Source organism: Mytilus edulis, chromosome 2, assembly GCF_963676685.1.
Source record: "Mytilus edulis chromosome 2, xbMytEdul2.2, whole genome shotgun sequence".
In the NCBI taxonomy this organism is placed as follows: domain Eukaryota; kingdom Metazoa; phylum Mollusca; class Bivalvia; order Mytilida; family Mytilidae; genus Mytilus; species Mytilus edulis.
The window spans coordinates 17,054,630-17,075,511 of NC_092345.1; the positions used below are offsets into that span (position 1 = coordinate 17,054,630).

The following is a 20,882-nucleotide window of genomic DNA, read 5'->3' on the forward strand; positions in this document are numbered from 1 at the left end:
TAAATTTTTAAAAAAACTTTGATAATTTCAAGTTAGCAACTTAGCACTGAATCATAAGCTTTTCGTGTAAACATGAAATGAATAACATCAATGGTCTCAAATAAACACTATAAAGATCGTCGTTTGAATCAAGATAAAAATTATACACTTTCAATAATGGTGTAGAACTCGGCATTTGTTATAAAATAGCCGGCTACCACGTGTAGGTGTCTAGTTTCAATAACTTATTCAATGATATAATGGAGGGGACTAGCCCGTAATCATTGGCAGGAGGTCAGAAACAACTAATGCAAGCAAGATCATTTTATTTTATTGTTTATTTCAGGAGACAAAAACACAAAAGTGAATTATAGGATTCATAACTGAATTAAGAATGAAAGGTATACTATAGTATGTGAATGACTGTTAAAATCAGTTTGAATTAATATGAGCTGACGCATTAATCATTGTTAATTGACAGTAAATGTTGGTACTATATGTTATTAACCAATCCTGCCGTAACGTGAAACTTTAATGTTATTTGGGAAGGTTGGTCAACATGGTAATTCTAAATGAGAAATTAATGAAAATGATTTTAAATGTATACATAAGAATGAAATATTTGATATTTCAAATCAACCGGTCATAAATAATTGAACACAATAAATGTATCACACACAAACAAACACCACAGCCACACACCCACACACACACACACTCACAGTCTCGTATATACTAATGGTAGTATAATTAATGATAACTTTGTCACCTTTAAATTTTGATTATGGAGATGTGAAGAAGTCATACATGTAGTCGTTAAACATTAAAAAAACAAATTAAGCTCCTAATTAATGAATCGTTTCTTATTGATATATTTCAAATATTGTATCATTTGACAAAAAAAAATCTTTCTTTTTCATTAGTTTTAAGTAACGGTTTGATGACAGTTAAAATAGCAACATGGTCATTCGAAAGGGGATAATGGGTTTATTTGGTCTTTCCAGAATTTACATTGCAGTTCTACATTATGTATTTATATTGACAATTTGGTGCATCTGCTCTTTCGAATGCCAGATATTTTAAATTGCACTGCTATTGTTACTGCAAGCCATGTTTGATTCCCAAAAGTGTCCAATTGATCGACATAATCTTTTTATGACATACGGCGAATGTCAAAATATGGTTAAAAAACCTTGCTGGATTTTTATGAATGAACCTCCATAATTCTAGAACCCGCCATTTCTAAAATAAACAATATTTTCTTCACAGAAAACCCTTAAGCAATTTTCGGACAATGGTGCTGGTATGTCTTTGTGTTTTGCCTGAATATTGGAATAATGACATTATATTAAACTACCAGCATATTTATCTTTGATGACTTTATATATAGTAGGAAATGTACAATGTATAACTACTGTTGCTTTCATACATGAAATATATCGGTACATTCTTAGAACATTTATCTTTATATTTGTACGCCTTTAACAAGTACGTTCCATGACAAGTATGTCTGACATTTAACGGATTGTAATATGTATCAGCTGAAATTTAATGTGTGATAAATTAAGGTTAAGAACATTAACAGTCCATCGATTTTTTTTGTTTTTGGGAACAGTACTGAAGTACCTACATAATATTACTCTGAATAAGATTTAATTACAACATTTATCATCAACATTAATTTACTGATTAAAGTTTATAAATGTTAAAGATGTTATAGATGATCCCTTGGGTTATCCAGACGTTGAGCAAATGTGCATACACAAGTAAACATGACTATATATATACAATTGCATTGTTTCATAATGATGTTGAGGAAGACTCTGTCGCGGACGATGACAGCCATATTGGATTTCAGGTTCAAGGTCAAATTAAAATCCACCTGAGACGCTAAGTAAATGCAGATGAGACTAAGGCATTCTACTGTTGTCAAACATTACTTTCGAAATCTGAAAAAAACAAACATACAGCGTTGATGGTATAATTATTTACCTTCAAACAAGCAAATATATTACATTTAAAAGTGGGCGAAAGATACCAGAAAGACAGTCAAACTCATAGATCGAAAACAAACTGACAATGCCATGGACAAAAAAGGAAAAAGACAAAAAGACACATAATAGTACACAAGACACAACATAGAAAACTAAAGACTAGGCAACACGAACCCCACCAAAAAGCGGGAGGGGGGGGGGGGGGGGTGATCTAAGGGGTTCTGGAAGGTTAACCAGATCCTGCTCTACTGTTATGTAACATATATATGTATGTGTTTTGTAGTTAAGTCGTGAGAGTTGTGTCCCTTTGTATGATGATGATGCATATTTGTCATGTGATATTATCTGTCTCTTTGAAATAAACGTGCTATGGAAATAGATGTGTTTTTGTTGCTCTTAAAAGCATATATAACTTTAGCGGCATGGGGAGGCAAGTATATGTCCCCCATGTATAATACTACACATGGCCTCCGTCCTGTTGCTCATATTATTACAAACACGATAAATAGTTTAATTCGGTAGGGGATTGTAGTTAACATGATAAACATATTATCTGTAAAACAGTTATTCCATAACGGTCAACCAACGCATGATGGCGTCCGTTAACATATTGATGACACCCTGAAACTTTTAAAAATTGTTCAAAGCGGCATAACCCAACATTTTCATTCGTAAATAGTTATGTATCTCACTCGGGAACATAAATGAAGAAAAATAAGAATGAAAATTTTACTCTTTTTGATTAGATTATAAGAATTACTGACCACCACGGTAAAGCCAATAGTGGCTGGAGGTGGTGTCAAACACCTGGCAATTAGCCAATCATGTAAAGATTATATAGTGTCATATTCATTCTAATATATAGAATGTTCCATTACAAATTTTGAGACACCAGATGCGCATTTCGACAAATTAATCCTCTTAAAATTCTTTTAGAAGTTGGAGTCAATAAATGAATTAGAGACAAATAACGTGTATTTGATTTTAGGCTTTCGATCTTTAAGATCCCATTAAAGCTCTTCATATATATAACGAAGCTGTCAAATTTGCTGCCTTCAAAATGAGATTCACTTGTTGTCGAGTATCGAGTTGCGAGTTAAGAAAATCGAGTTGCAAGTTAAGAAAGTCGAGTTGCGAGTTACGAAAGTCGAGATGCGAGTTACAAAAGTCGAGTTGCGAGTTACAAAAGTCGAGTTGCGAGTTACAAAAGTCGAGTTGCGAGTTACGAAAGTCGAGTTTCGAGTTACAAAAGTCGAGTTGCGAGTTACGAAAGTCGAGTTGCGAGTTACAAAAGTCGAGTTGCGAGTTACAAAAGTCGAGTTGCGAGTTACAAAAGTCGAGTTGCGAGTTACGAAAGTCGAGTTGCGAGTTACAAAAGTCGAGTTGCGAGTTACGAAAGTCGAGTTGCGAGTTACAAAAGTCGAGTTGCGAGTTACAAAAGTCGAGTTGCGAGTTACGAAAGTCGAGTTGCGAGTAACAAAAGTTGAGTTGCGAGTTAAAAAAATCGAGTTGCGAGTTAAGAAAGTCGAGTTGCGAGTTACAAAAGTCGAATTGCGTAAAAATGTGGAAACTAAAATATTTCAATTTTTTGGTGTAACTGATAACATTTCGGAATGATGATTTCTTATAGAATTGTATATAGTGTTGTTGATTATTTTTGTGGTTTGGACTCTATCTGAGTCTCTTGTAAAAATAAAATGGACTAGACAATCACTACGTTTAGTATTTTCTGAAGAAGCAGATAGCCTTTTGAAATACAGCAGATGGCTTGCATTTTAATTATTTTTAAATTTCATACATAGCACCGTCGTATTAAACGTAAAGGGACATAGCAACTAAACTATATTTCATATATGTAAAACACCCCTTCTGCAGATTTCGTTTAAAGTGGGCTTTTTGGGGCAGCTGCGGAGCCGGGCAATATTCGTTAGGGACCGCAAAATTTATTGTTTGTCAGTGACACTCAAAATTGAGGATGTTAAAATTATATATGTCTTATGCATTGGCTAGAAATGAAGGGGATATGATGGGCGTGAATAAAACCATTTTAAACACGCCGCGTTTTTGTGTCTGACCAATTTCAGGAACCTTTAGCATTTGTTGCTCTTGTATACATTTTAATTTTGGTTCATCTTTATATTTAGCAGCATAGAATGGCGTCTACATTCTTTATCTATCTATATTGTGTTTCAGCCTGCTCAGGGCTCCCTCTAGGTGTGTGATTTTTCGCTGTGTTAATGACGCTAATGACCTTTGGTTGAATTGTATATTTTGATTTGGTTGCTGTCTTTTTGACTCATTCCCAATTTTTATTCTTTATGTTATAAATGTAGCTGTCAAAGATACTATTGTAAAAACTATATTTGCGCCATTTACAGGTAAGATTTAATTGGAAAGTATAAAATGATTATTGCTACATCGTGATTTCATACGTATTTTTTTTTAAAGTCAGTGGCAGATCCAGAAATTTTCATAAGTGGGGGCCCACTGACTGACCTAAGAGGGGGCCCGCTCCAGTCACGCTTCAGTGAATCCCTATATAAGCAAACACTTTTTTTCCCCAAAAAAGGGGGGCCCTGGCCCCGCCCCCTCCTAAATCCGCCTCTGAAAGTATTGGGTAACTTATTAAACTGAGTCACTTAGGTTTAAACTTGAGTTATATAGACGTGTTCACATGTTTGATATTGTCAATTATAAGTTATTTTAAACTTAATTAAATTAAACATCAACCCAACAATGTTAGATCTGTAAATTTGCTTTCGCAAATTTTTGGTTCTTCCCTCGCCGGGATTCGAACCCATGCTACTGTGATATCGTGACACCAAATCGCCTGCACTATATATATATGTTATAGAGTAAAATTACTTGGATTGTAAGATGATGAAGTTCGCAATTTGAATATTGCTTATAGTGATTTTTTGTATAGCTCTCCCTTTCCATTCTTAAAAAGTCAATATACATTTTAAACCTAGATACTTATAATTGTAAACACATTCTATTATATCTTTTTCGCAATACAAATATTCTTTTAAAATTTTTCAAGGTTTGTTAAACATATTAACTTTGGTTTTAGATAGAGTGACCTCTAAACACTCGTGTTTGAAAGACTTGCCTTGGAACTAGACAAAAAATAACAAGATCCTCTGCATACATGAGGCACTCAATTTTGCGGTCATTTATATCAACAGCATCTAGGGTTTCATTTAATGCATCCGGTTAAATTCTTTTATAAAAATCTTAAAAAGGTTGGGATTCAAAATATCCCCTTCGTTTACTTCAATTTGGGAATACAAATTAGAAGTAAGCACATTATCTATTTTCGCACATAATTCACTTTTATTATACATATCTGTCACGATTGCATGGAAATTACTACCTATGTTTGGCGGCAAAAACACACGTTTTTCAAAACGATGGATGTAATAATGAAAACGGAAAATATCGATCTTCAATCGGATTTAAAAAGTCTATATATATATATATAGATGTAGTTTTAAAAAGATTAATCTTATTTGAATCGATCTTTTTTCAAGGTTTAAATGTTTAGATCGATCGCTTTTGTCAGGTGAATGTTAATATATATTCAGATATGAAAATAAATCTGCGCATGTTCGGCGTGTTTAAAAATGATGGATGGAATACGAAAAGTAAACATAGATTCGGCTATTTTTTTTATTATCTTCTAAATCAATAAGTTTTATTTGTTTGCTGCAAGTCCTCATCTTCAAACGCATTGGTCGTTCGTTATTTATTGATAGATATATAGTTTACACACATATCTTAGTTTAATGACTTGTGATGTACGATCCAAAATAATGATTAATAAGTCCATACGAAATTCCAATGAGCAAACTATTTTCTCAATGATTTTGCAATGTGTTACAGTTTGCGCGAGATGCAGAATTTCCTTTACTATTCTATTTTTAGGATTATTTGTTTACGAAAGGTAATTTATGGTCAGATCGGTTCTTTTTTTGTTGTAGTGTAAACGCATTGAATTAAATAAGATCGATCTCGTCCATTAAGGATACATTATTTTTTTTAAATGCTTCCAGAACTTAACTTATATTAGACTCTAATAAATAAGTATCACATAAACTGTTTCAAATCCCACAATCACGGGAATAACTAAGTTCAGGTGCATGCATGTTTTGTTTATCAAATGTGAATCAAACCTGAAAATTCGGTGAAAACAATATTTTTTTAACTCGCAACTCGACTTTCTTAACTCGCAACTCGACTTTTGTAACTCGCATCTCGACTTTTGTAACTCGCAACTCGACTTTTGTAACTCGCAACTCTACTTTCGTAACTCGCAACTCGACTTTCGTAACTCGCAACTCGACTTTCCTAACTCGCAACTCGACTTTCCTAACTCGCAACTCGAAATTATTATACCAATATCATAGAACAAAAAAAGAGCAACAGCAGTAAATTATGGAAGCACCTACATACTGTCAGCGGTACCGACAATCATACCAGTATAAAAATCATAAGTGATTGTAACAATAAGGAAATTTTAGAACCAAAAGGCATTGCTGATGTTTTTAATGCTTATTTCACAAATATCACAGATAATCTTAATATAGATCAAAACATTAACAATTCTAGTAGTTGTTTTAACAAACTTGGTGATTTTATATCGGGTCATGTACCAGATGACGTGTATTTTTCTATACCACTTATGAGTTATGATTTTGTGTGTTTACAACTAAAAGCACTAGATGAATCAAAAGCAACAGGCCTTGATACCATAAGTGCAAAATTTTTAAAGATGTCTTCTCATGCTATTTCACTACCATTTTGTCATATTTTTAATTTGAGTATCAAAAAATGTATTTTTCCATCCTCATTTAAACTGGCAAAAGTCATACCAGTTTATAAGAACAAAGGCTCAAAACAGGATGTTTTTAATTATAGACCAATTGCAATTTTACCACTCATTTCTAAAATCCTTGAAAAACATGTGAAAACACACTTAGTAAATTATCTTAATAAATACAAGTTATTGTATAGAATGCAGTCAGGCTTTCGTGCAAACCATTCTTGTCAAACTGCTTTAACAGCTTTAACAGCTTTAATAGATAAATGGCTTAAAGCCATTGATGATGGCGATCTTGTTGGAGCAGTATTTCTAGATCTAGCAAAAGCCTTTGATCTTCTCAATCATGAACTGCATATTCAAAAATTAAACAAATACAAATTAGCTTATACTTCATTACGTTGGTTTACATCATATTTGGCTGACAGATATCAGAAAGTATCTATTTCAAATACATTATCAGACGTACAAAAACAAAAAACGGGTGTACCTCAAGGATCTGTATTAGGACCGGTGTTGTTTTTAATTTTTATTAATGATCTTCCTTTGTCTAATCCTAATCATAACACCGATTTATTTGCTGATGATAGCACCATATCAGTCATTGGACAAAACAAAAGTTGCATCAGTCAAAAACTTAATACGGTTTTACAAGATATTTTTCGCTGGTGTGATGACAATAACATGGCTGTAAATGTATCTAAAACGAAAGCTATATGCATTGGATCTAAACAAAAGCTTTCCGTTACATCAAATGAAAACATTAATCTTGCTTTAAATGGACAACAAATTCTAGAAAGTACATGTGAAAAAGTTCTAGGTGTTTTTATTGATGCATCTCTATCTTGGTCTTCTCATATCGATTATATAATAAAAAAAAGTTAACTCTTCTTTAGCTTTACTAAAAAGGATAAAGAAATATTTAAATCATAAAGCTAGACAAATGTACTATAACGCTTACGTTTTACCTCACTTAGATTATTGTTGTTCAATATGGGGAAACTGTAATAACTTTCTATTAGATAGTTTACTAAAACTGCAAAAAAGGGCAGCAAGAATAATTTTAGACGAACATGATTACACCAAACCTTCAAGAGAATTATTTCACGAATGTAACATTGTGCCAATCACACAAAGAATACTTTATCACAAATCATTACTAATGTATAAGGCAAAACATGGCTTAGCTCCAGAATATATGTCCAGTCTTATTGTATCAGCTTCTGCAAACCAAAAATATAATACGAGATTTTCATCCTCAGATAATTTTATTATTCCAAAACCAAATACAGAGTTGTATAAGTCTAGTTTCTCGTACAATGGACCAAAAGTGTGGAATGCTCTTCCTAATTCAATAAAAAAATCAAATACAGTATCCGAATTTAAACATAAATACAAATCTATGTACTTTTAACATTACCATCATATTTTTACTGTAATGCCATATCATAATTGTTTATTGTATTTTAAAATTGTACATAATCTTTATTTACCATTATTATTGATGCATTGTTTATTTGTAATGTAATTATTATTGTATTAAGAGAGCCTTATTGAAAATTGGTGTAATCCAAATGAGTTACTCTCTCTAAATAAAGATATTATTATTATTATTATTATACTCTCGTAACTCGCAACTCGACTTTTGTAACTCGCAACTCGACTTTTGTAACTCGCAACTCGACTTTCGTAACTCGCAACTCGACTTTCGTAACTCACAACTCGACTTTCGTAACTCGCAACTCGACTTTTGTAACTCGAAACTCGACTTGCTTAACTCGCAACTCGACTTTCTTAACTCGCAACTTGCAACTCGACGATAAGAAACCCTCCTTCAAAATCACATGTAATTATTATAACAACTCACCTTGATCATCGTTATAGTTATATCGAAACTGGTTTATTTTAGTCTGAAAATATGCAAATATTCTCTGACTTGGTGTAAACTGTTTAACTCGCTGCCTACATAAAGGGCACTTTGTCTGACTTTTTAAAGATTCTGTCATACACTTTTGATGGAATGCTGAAAGATAAGACATACGTTTCGATTCCATTGTTTTAGTTCATGAAATGTTTGTTCATAGATGTTCTTTTATCTCAAACTATTGTTCTTTTATCGTATATTTTAAAATTAACCATATAGAATGAAATTCAAAATAGTGTGGCTGTGGCCATTGATTGACACATTAAATTCATCCATTGACTTGGACAATTTACGTGAACGTTTGTCTGTAACGACCACTGTTCACGACGTACCTACGATAGACATTTAAACTGTGGGGTCACCAAAGGTTTCTTAACGCCTTTAATTATAAAATAATTCGAAAAATTAATCAGGAATAACCTTTATGTTTTGATTTATATAATTGATATAAATCAAAACATCGTGTTATTTCTGATTAATTTTTCGAATTACTTTATTAAGGTGTTGAGAACCTTTGGTGACCCCATAGTTTAAGTGTCTTTAAAAAGTACATAGTGAGCAGTGGTCGTTACAAACAAACGTTCACCTAAATTGTCACAGTCAATGGATGAATTCAATGTGTCAATCAATGGCCACAGCCACACTGTTTTGAATTTCATTCTATTTAAAACTATATATTTCAAAGAAAATATAATCAAATTCTTAATATAACGGCTTAATTGGAAGTATAGATTTTATACAACGAAGACGTCATTTATTTTAGTAAGAACTCAGTTGGTGAATCTTAAAATCTTAGAGAAAAATTATACCTAACAGTGTTTTGATCCCTGTTGTACTGTAAAACAACATTTTAACACAATTAAACAAATTAAAAAAGCATGTAAAAATAAAGAATCCATACTTTGTTAGTCTTGTATTATTTTAATTTTAGTTTCTTGTGTACAATTTGGAAATTAGTATGGCGTTCATTATCACTGGACTAGTATATATTTGTTTAGGGGCCAGCTGAAGGACGCCTCCGGGTGCGGGAATTTCTCGCTACATTGAAGACCTGTTGGTGACCCTCTGCTGTTGTTTTTTATTTGGGCGGGTTGTTGTCTCTTTGACACATTCCCCATTTCCATTCTCAATTTTATTTGCACAGACAAATGTTAAAATCAAACAATCAGGCAAATTAAAATCTACTTACTATGGTTACAATGAAGTTTAACAATTTGGCCCATTCTGGAATCTTTCGTATCTAGACAGACTCCGCAATCAGACCCTAGAAAATAAAGATATCACTGTTCCAAAATATTAAATTAAATTATGTTGAATTCGTGTTTATATATTCTAGTATGATTATCAATTTAAAGATTGTCTAATTAATATAATTCTAAAAATCCTATCGGTTATCCTGGTTTAGAATTTGGTCTCCAGTCTGTTAGATACGACAACCCAACAAGAGATATCTGTGTAACCCTGTGGTATGTACGTTTTTTTCCCCGAGGGTATCACCAGCCCAGCAGTCCGCACTTCTATGTTGACATGAATTATCATTGATATGGTCATAATTATAAATTAACTGTTTACAAAACTTTGAATTTTTGAAATATTAAATCTTTTCCACCTCAGGAATGGATTACATTAGCTGTATTTGGCAAAACTTTTAGGAATTTTTTGTCCTCAACGTTCTTCAACTTCATACTTTATTTGACCTTATTTACTTTTTTTTTATTCGAGCTTCACTTATGAGTGAGTCTTTTTTAGTGCTAATACAAAATTTTAATCCGGTTATCTATGATGAGTTTGTGTATAAGTACGCATTGGATCGAAATTGAACTTTTATTTGAATCGTGAAATGAGAAAGTACACTCTCTATACGTTAAAGAACACATGTAACAGCTCTTTCAGGGGTTTGGACGTTGCCAATTGTAAAGGACATAATTTATCTATAATAACTTGTCCTCATTTCAAATAGCAGTTTAGATATTTCGACCTTTATATTGATCACCACCCTATGTTGAAGCTTACTATAAGAAGTTTTTTTTCTAATTTGTTCTCGATACAAATATGCATGAAATGTTATTTACTCTTGTTTGGTGAAAAAAATACACTCTTACATCAACGTTTCTTCAATATGGATACGATACACATCCTATGAAAATAACGTTGGTTCCTAGGTTTGTTGGTCACTATTTCCCAAAATATGGACATAAAAACATATACTAGGATGATTTTCAATATAAAGTCGAACATCATGACAGTATCGTGATCATCAATACAATTTACCGAAAACTTGTTGAATTTGTGTGTTTAACAGGTATTTTAAATATTATTTGACTCAACCTAAATTCTATGGAAGATTTTGACTTATATTGACCTTTCGTGAAATTATCCCTACACGTGATTAGTTGCATTATGTTAAATTTTATCTGTATGATTTATAACTTAAAAGTATGTGCTTTTCTTTTCATATAACTTTTATCATAAGACCAAAGAAGTAAATAGGGAACTAGAATGAAAAAACTTCGGAATTATGAGCTGTCTTTGAAAGATAAACAAAATGTTTAAATTGATAAATTGCACATATATAATGCCAACTTCAAAAATTATAGTCCAAAATTCAATTAAACGAGATATGAGCAAATACTTTTTGCAACTGTGAACTTGGGTTACTTAAATTAAAGAGGTATAGGGTCAATAACCCCTAAAAAACAATATATATTTTGGAGTATCTTCGAAAATGTAACAAAATTAAGGATCTCTTACAATGCTTCAAAACAGTAATTTAAATATTGGACAAAATTAGGGCATTGTTAAACAAATCTAAAATCATATAGAAATTAGCTCAGAGCCTATTGATTGTCATTCAGATGCCAAAATTTATTCAGTCGATGCAAAATCCAAAACAAAACATGAACAGCTTGAAACTTTTTTTTCCATAATGATAGTATAAAGTAAAATCACAAAAATACTGAACTCCCAGGAAAATTCAAAACGGAAAGTCCCTAATCATATGGCAAAATCAGATTAAAAAACATATTAAACGAATGGACAACAACTGTCTTATTCCTATAGTATCGGAATATATATATATTTAAAGTGTTGCACACTACTTTATGTGTATTATTATGACTTCTTAATATTAAAATTTCAAAAGTGTTTTAACAACTGTATGTTTCTGAACATGCGAGTGAAATAAATTCAGGACAATTTGACCCTTCTCCCTTTAAAAAAAAGTATAACTGTGACGTCTGCTAGGTTGTAACCAATTCTTACTTTTATCACACATTGTTAAATACATTTTAAATGTAAACCAACAAAATTTTAATGGTTTTTTTCACATTCGAACCATTAATCTTTTGTAATTACATCAGAAAACTTTACCTACACTAACACTATAATAATCCATCATAAGTTTTTCTTGGTACAATAGAAATAACGTTAATATCGCTCATTCACATTTAATTTAACAGTGTAAAAAAATTCATGTACTAGTATTTGATCCTTCAACTAGGCTAGATCCGAGCTTGCACTTCTGTAAACTAAAAAACAATGCAGTTTCGCATAGGAATTTCTGTTACGACCGAATCTGTGCCACTTTTACAAAGTATCGGAAAAATTATATCCTTGAATGGGAATTTAATATGCATTACTATTTTTTGTAAAGGTCAAAACATAAGGTTATATGGCATATTTTCAACATGTATATGCCTGGAGCTTCCAATTGCTCAAACGTATGCTAACATTCTGTACTCCTCATCCCTTTACGTTGCGTCTTCCTGAAATTCATTTGACCTCTATCCAACTGTATTTATACTGGGAAACTTCCAGAGATGTGTCTATACGATGAATCATTGAGATTGTTTCTCGAAACTAGTAGGTAAACGAATCAGTTCAGAGGGGCACTAGCTACGAGATATATAAAAAATCAAAAGTATGATTCTTTTTTGTTCAATCATTAATGAAAGTGAAATAGTGAAATAATAATTTGCTTTTATCAGTTAAAATGGTTAAATTTTGTCAAATTAAGCTAATAAACATTGATAATGACTTGTTCACTTGCAAGTGAATAATTCGACCTCATTAAATCCGTATTCATGTGAACTCCAATTTAACCCCGTAGAAAGAGATGGAATAACGAATGCATTGTCCGTGCACGGGTATTTAAAGGAAAAGAATGTCAACATTGAAAGTGAAACTAGGTAAATAATTTGATTAACTGATTCGATCCACACACAATCATTCCTATAAAGGGAAAAACGACGATAAACATAAATTTTTAATCTACAATACAAAATTTAACGTACTTATAAAAATACAATTGCACGAGTTGCTTAATCTATTCATATCTATGTTTAGGTTTACATCGCTTATATGGTCAGAGAAGGTCAACTCGATAGTTAATTAGATGGCGTCTTGGCTAAAATTAACACGAAACGAAGCTACATCTTATTGAGACCATGTCCTGTAAATTGTTTATTTTATACTTTTGATAGTTTGGGAAATTTTTTTACATTGTTATAAATAAAATATGAGAATTTGAGTTAAATCGGTGAACATTAATTTGGCAGCTAGTGCCCCTTTAGTATGTACGAATATTATACCATTTTGAAATTCTGCTATTCTATAGCATTACCTAAACTTATTATTAACTCATATCTAAAAGTAACTTTTGATATGTTATAAATAACTCATAGTTCAACTATCAGATTGAATTTATTACATGACCACACTTGCAGCCTTTTAAATATGATGTGAGTTTGTCTGGCGTTTTGGGTATTTAAAGCAAGTGTGTCGGCAGTTATGTACAAATTGACGACATGACATTTCATTAATTTGAAATTGATTGATGGCCATGAACTTTATGGATGAATTAAATCTTGTGCCTTACTAATAGTGGTCTGTCTTGTGGTCCGAAGCCAAATTTTCGTGCTTGAATTTAAAAACAATCCAGTTCTTGCAACCAACCAAATCAATTTTAAGTTTAAAAGCTTATCAAAATACCTTAAATAAAAGCAACAGTAGTATACCACTGTTCAAAATTCATAAATCGATTGAGAAAAAAACAAATCCATGTTACAAACCAAGACTGAGGGAAACACATCAAATACAAGGGGAGAACAACGACACAACAGAAACACAACACCAAAATACAACACACACAGAAACGAACTATAATATTAAAATGGCCATTTTCCCGACTTGGTACAGGACATTTTAAGAAAAAATAATCATGTTCAAAATAAAATAAAATAAAAACCCGGACGGGATAAAAGCATGTGATCCAGAAGGATAATCAGTTCATGTTCCATGGGAGTCAATAGTCTAGTTGCTCGTGATAAGACAATCGGTTGATGTGCCACATTGATTGGTATCATAAACGATAAAAGGTGAACGCATGTGCTGCTGTAACAAGTGGAACATATTCATGGTCATCTCACATATATTTCAGTACAAACAACTACACCATGATGGCGTGTGTAAATATTTTAACAACGACTTCAACCTTGAAGTACTAAACTTATTCATTTCTCATAAATATATAAATATTTGTTTTAAAAACCGCACGTAAACTGAGGTAAAATAAAATTAGCGGTACCAATTTTGCGAACATTACACAGAAAAACTACGGATTGAGCAATACAAACCCACCCAAAAACGGAACGAACTCATGTGTTCTGGATTGATTTACCATTCCTGCTCCACATGCTGCACCTGTTGTGTTGCTCAAGCAAGTGTGGATCGTTTGATTATGTCACACGAGAAGATAAGGATGGGATTGTGGTAACAACAAATGATACACATCCGTTGTCATATGTGTACTCATGCGTACCAATGGCGTTCACATTCTAAAAATTTAAAGGGATATTTGTTCATTTATTCACTTGTTAACCACCCCCCCCCCCCCACAAAAAAAAAGAAAGAAAAAAATGCGTCACAGTACGTGTGTTATTGTAGATGAAATTATATTCTCACCCATAATTTTGGCTACTGGAATGTATGTTGCATCTCTGTCTACAATAATCTGTCAAAAAAAAAGAAAAAAAGACATGATATAATTGCATGTACATCATTTAAACTGAACTTTTTAGAGTATATTTAGAAAATCGTTCAAGGTAATTAAATGGTAAGCATAAACAATGCACATGTATACATTGGAATTGGGTTCTTTGAATGCATTCCAAACTTAGAATTTTGCTCTATTATTAAGCGTTTCGGCATTCTATTATTGTTGAATTAAGAGTTGTTTACGATGTAACGCAGTCTATATATAATGAATATGTGGACTTAATGTCTATGAGATAGAAACAATAATAATGTAAAATTTTGTTTAATGTGTGAAAGACTTATATATGACTGAGCTGCAATACTTGTGGTTTGTGGTTTTAAAGCCTCATATAAATTCAGTACATGAAAATAGGCGAATATCTTGGAGGCATATACGAATATTTTGAAGTTTGTGAACCTGCGGATAAAAACTGTAAATATAGTCGAATAGACAGAACAGGTATCTTATTTTTTTCACCGTCAGGTTGAGTGCCCACACATTCGCCATAGATTGACAAGAATTTCTAGCTAGACATCTCAATGTTACTATTGGGTTGTTTTTTTTTTACAAATGACAAGAAATAGTATTAACAACACTTTCTACAGCAAAATGTAAACAGAAAACCTCACTCGTTTATTTTTATACATTATGTATATTTTAAATTATTTAGCTATTCAGTTTTGCGTAGATTAGATTCTGGGTCAAAATGTCTTCGTAAAATGCCTGTACAAATGCGGCAATATAACAGTTACATTCCACTTGTTCTACTGAATGATAGCTTTTAATATTGTCAGTTTTATGTATGGCCTCCCCCTTTTTTAATTTACCTTGGAGTTCGATATTTTTGCTATACTTATTTGATACCTTCCTGACACTTAAACAATATCACTCCTACCTTTTTACTGTTCTGTTTATGTCTTTTATTACATCGACAACAAACAGCAATGACGATAGCTATCACTAGAGACAGGATTATAACCACTGTGGCCACAATATCACCGACCTTGAACTCTGTGTCATTCATTCTGTAAACATAAAACAATACCTTTCATAAGGGACAGGATTATAACCACTGTGGCAACCATATCATCAACCTTGAACTCTGTGTCATTCATTCTGTAAACATAAAACAATAGATATAACTAGGGACAGGATTATGAGCCCTGTGGCAACAATATCACCGACCTTGAACTCTGTGTCATTCCTTCTGTAAACATAAAACAATAGCTATAACTAGGGACAGGATTATAACCACTGTGGCTTCAATATCACTGACCTTGAACTGTGTCATTAATTCTATAGACATAAATCAATGGTAAGCGACTGTCATACAAGTGAAAGGTTTAGCTAGCTATAAAACCAGGTTTAATTCATTATGTTCTACTTTCGAAAATGCCTGTACCAAGTCAGGAATTTAACAGTTGTTATCCATTCGTTTGATGTGTTTGAGCTTTTGATTATGCCATTTTGTTAGGGACTTTTCATTTTATTTCATTTTCCACGGAGTTCAGTATCCTTGTGATATTACTTTTTAAAAGCAAAAATATTTTAATAATATATACAAAAGATACACATTAAAATAACCCCCCACCTCCGAATTTTTTTAATTATCACATCAAGGGAATTAGAGGTTATACATGTCAAAAACGCAATTGTGTATATGACAATCTATTATAGTTTATGTTCGCCCCTAGTTTATGATGCAGTGAATTACTTTGACCATATTACATAGTTAAAACAGGGTTTAAAAGGGTTGCATATCTTTTTTATCTAGTTATGAATACTTGGTATACATTGATTGCTAAATGAAGCGTACGTATACACAAATGCACAATCTTTTTTCTCCAGACCTAATTTTTGTGACCTTTCGTCAACAAAATGAGATAGTTCAAGATTAAGTAATTAACCCTGTTTCAATTTGTGGCTTTTTAAAATCATACATTAGCCTACTATTAATAATTCAAAGTTGACAGACGTACAATTGTACTAGTTAGTACTTAGAGGTAACGTAACTAGTGGAGTCTTGTAACCTACAAATTCAAATGATAATAGATAAAAACCAATACTGGTGCATTTTAAATCTATATAAATAATTTCTCATAAAGAAAAAATGGCATACTATATGTCAGAGTTCATCGTCAACCTAATTAGGGGGGCAGGGCCTTTTTCGGGACTCCGTGTAAGCTCGGGATTTCGGGATTGATTCTTTCGGGATCCGGGAATTCTTTTTTTAATTTTGGGATGTCGGGATTTATTTTTGAATTAAGGACCTCGGGAATTCATGTTTTTAATTCCGGGATTTCGGGATCAGTACCCGATTACTGCAAAAATTGACAATTTACGTACTTACAACAAAATTCTAAAATGCAAAATGACATATTGCTTATTTATAAGCACTATAGAGAAACGGTATTATCTTAACTAAACAAAGCAAAATCGTCTTCACAGTTGCACTTGAATTTAAGTTTGATATTATCTTCATATCAAATGCAGATCCGTAGATTTCACCGTATGTAGAAAACAACCACACAAGCAAAATTTGTATACGAATAACTTTTTCCGACGTAGTCGGTAGTTTCGGTTTGTGCCCTTTGAACTTAAGGACGCTTAACTATGGCAACAGAATACGCATGCTCGAAAATCTTTTCTGTGATTGGACAAAATGCTGTCATGGTTTGTGATTTGGTTGTGTTTGAAAAAACGTCTCGTTAATTATATCGTGATGGAAAGCAAGTGAAAAACTATAAATATTTGACTAGATCTTACAAAGATTTATATTTTTATTAAAATAATTGTTTCTTCAATAGCTCTTTGCATCCGTGACAGCTGTTTATTCGGGACAATTATATAATTGGTAATGTAAACTTTGTTGTACGAACGTACATGACTTTTAGAACGCACCTACGCATGTGAGATTTCCGCGGGGTTTTGGTGAATGTAAACAGAAAGATACGAGGACCGAGAATACTGTACCCAGCGTTATTTAAATGGTATCTTTATGCTTCTGAATGTTATCGAAATGATAGTTTTAAACATAATACTCAAATTTAAATACGTCGGATATCTTTTTTAAAGATAGTTCTTGTTTGTAATATGCCTGAAAACAACAGCATATTATAATGTTACTATTTACACCAACATTGATTATCAAAACTTAGAAATTCTAATGACAACACTTTTTGAGCGTATGTTAAAAAAGGCGCAAAACAATTCAGCCTCGGTCACACCTTACCGGACAGCACGAACGGACGTCTAACGGATGAAAATAAAAGTTGTCCGTTGACAAAATTGTTATCCGTTGGGAGTTCGTTGATGTGCTGACCAATTAAAACGGACGTTTAATGGATGCATAACGGACACACACCGGATATGCAACGTACGAAAAACGGACACGTACCGGACAGAACGGATGTTGAACGTACATCCAACGGACGAGTACCGCATAAAACAGACACCTAACGGAAGCGTACCGGATAAAACGGATGAACAAGATATACGGAAAAATCAAAGGCGACAATAATAATACATGTAAATCGAATAAATATTCAAAATGTTTCTGTGTAACTGGTTTTGGTTTGTTCTTCAAAAATTCCGCCAAAGGGCAGTAGTGTCTGGCCTGAATAAGAACTGCTTGATTGTGAAGGCGTGCCTATACTTTAAGATCGGTTATGAATAATAAGAATTCATGAACCTTAAGAAATCTGACATACCAATAATGGCATTTCTAAATTTTCAATTGGCATTTATCCGTAACGGTTTCAGATCCTTTCATCATCCGTTTTATCCGTTATACGTCCGGTAGAAGTCCGTTTCTCATCCGTTCAACATCCATTTTATCCGTTAAACGTCCGGTAGAAGTCCGTTGGTGAATTTATCTTCAAGACCTCCAACGGATGTATAACGGACACGTAACGGATACAAAACGGAAACGAAACGGACGAGTACCGTACAAAACGGACGCCTAACGGACGTTCAACGGACATTTTATCAGTTGGAAGTCCGTTCAAAGTTTTGAACATGCTCAAAATTTTCCACCGGACTGAACGGACGTCAACGGATAAAACGTACGCTTAACGGACATGCAACGGACATGGACGGACGTCTAACGAATAAGAACGGATGTCTAACGGACATGAACGGATTGAAAAAAAGTTATCCGTTAAGCGTCCGTTCGAGCTATCCGGTTAGGTGTGACTGAGGCTTAAATCATATAAAGCATGACTATGAAATCATTTGGGCTACAAAAAAAGCTCTCAAGTTCACAGTGCCTTCCTGATTTTCCCACTTTTCATATAACTGAAAACTAAAAATACGCTCACCACCTGCAAACCATGCTATTTTGAAAAGAAAAAAACTGATTTTACAGTTAAGATCTGGTTTTACCACAATTAAACAGTACTGTAGCTTTTAATTCAGGACCATAATCAATTGCCGAGAACAATCGATTGCATTAAACCGATTTAAACTTTGATTTTTTTGAAACTTTGAGGTACTCTTACTTGACCAAGCATTGGCGCTGAGAGCATCTACTACTCATAAACAAGAGGAAAGGGGAAGGGTGTTGCAGACCTGGAAATATAACAGTAGTCTAACTGGTTGAGTAAGGTAAGAGCAATTAGTTATAATGATGTCTGTAAAACCCGAGATTGAGGGCTCGAATAAATTAAGATTAAACCAGCAATGGATTTTCTTTAATAACTAGAGAACTATAGCCTTTTTGTGTTCTTTTTTTTATCTACCTTAATCTAGCTGTTTTATACCTTCACGTCATGCATGCATTTGCTGTTCAGTTCTGTTAGGACTCCTATTGATCAAAATCCCACTTCCACCTAGTGTGGGGATAAGGAAGCAAACATTGTCTAGCAAACGAAATAGGTATATAAAACATGCTAAAAACTTGTAAATTACCTGTGCATGGGAAGATTAGCCTTAATTCTTACTTTAAGTTTACCCAAAAGTCGACTTTCCATTGAACAAAAATGATCATACTTTTAGCTCAAACGTACATCTCCCATTTGATAACGCTTCAGTTACAATTTTTTATTTGAAATTTGGCGCGAAAGCGTTGATGAATTATATGTCAGTTGGCATTAATATTGAGTATTGCATTTTAAGATTTGAAAGAACCCATTTCTATTATTTGATCACTGGCTCTCGCTAAACCAGGAAACTCTATTTGCTATAAATCGACTATTCCAAATGATGCCATCGAGCTACAACCTTCAAAACATCTCCTCAATGAAAAAGTATACCTCAAGCATTTATTATAATAATAAAATCCCAACTTACGTTTTCAGACGCTTCTAAAATTTTCCAATTTGCGTGCAAACATGAGTACTCCTTGCAATTTGAGGTTTTTGTTAAAATTAACAAATTATAATAGTTCAATCCTTCATAAAGAAGACAATTGGAACATTCCCTGTCTAAATAGGAACATTTTTTGACAGAACCACGCGTCGAAGACATGATTATTTTGTATATATGCAAGGTTGGTTATTTATAGAACAATTATACAGGGTTTTTACCTATGTATCAGGTATTTAATTAGGCGAAGCTTTTGTTTGTGTATTGAACACACAACATATGTCGATGACCTAAATAACTAGGATCTATTATGTAAATACGAGTATCACCCAAAACAATCTATTTCCTTATACTCACTAAGTTAAAAGATTCTGAATTTCACGTTTCGTTAAGATGTTTGTTTTTTTCAAATCGATTATATCGACAAAAATGCTGACAATGCGTTCTTTATATTGATCTTTAACTGCGTGTGTACAAACAGTGCATTCTAGGCTTTAATACATAGTAGAAATCATTTGCATTTCAATACACCAAAAAAAATCCAAAAAAAATCAGAAAAACATTGCCAAAAAAATTAAATATGTTTTGCCATCGTAACGGTCATTTTATGTACTTTCTCCTCAACTAAAACTTTTTCATGGGTGATGTATGAAGACTCATTACAATGATTTATCACTTAGCACTAGTACTGATGGATAACATACAAAATGATGCCACTTAATTTTTCAAAAACAATTTTTTCATCTATTTTATTGTATTACGAGTCCAAATTAAACTTGACTGAGAGAATAATGTACTTTTAAATGATCGATTGTAAGCCGGCTA

General features: G+C 32.8%; 1 protein-coding gene across 3 annotated transcripts in view; it reads right to left on the reverse strand.

The window, feature by feature from the left end:
• Positions 1-292: 292 nt before the first annotated feature.
• LOC139511590 (uncharacterized) overlaps positions 293-20,882 on the reverse strand; it is a 30,187-nt gene continuing 9,597 nt past the window's right edge. Inside the window, exons 1-6 of one of the 3 annotated variants that reach the window (XM_071298441.1) lie at positions 20,043-20,236; positions 15,649-15,778; positions 14,681-14,729; positions 9,909-9,983; positions 8,663-8,818; positions 293-1,928 (exon numbers count right to left, since the gene is read on the reverse strand). In XM_071298441.1, the coding sequence (XP_071154542.1) occupies positions 1,909-1,928; positions 8,663-8,818; positions 9,909-9,983; positions 14,681-14,729; positions 15,649-15,777 (429 nt within the window). In that variant the 5' untranslated portion in view covers position 15,778; positions 20,043-20,236 and the 3' untranslated portion in view covers positions 293-1,908. Of the gene's footprint in view, positions 1,929-8,662; positions 8,819-9,908; positions 9,984-14,680; positions 14,730-15,648; positions 15,870-20,042; positions 20,237-20,882 lie in introns of those variants that run through there. The other 2 variants (XM_071298442.1, XM_071298440.1) reach the window with 2 other exon arrangements.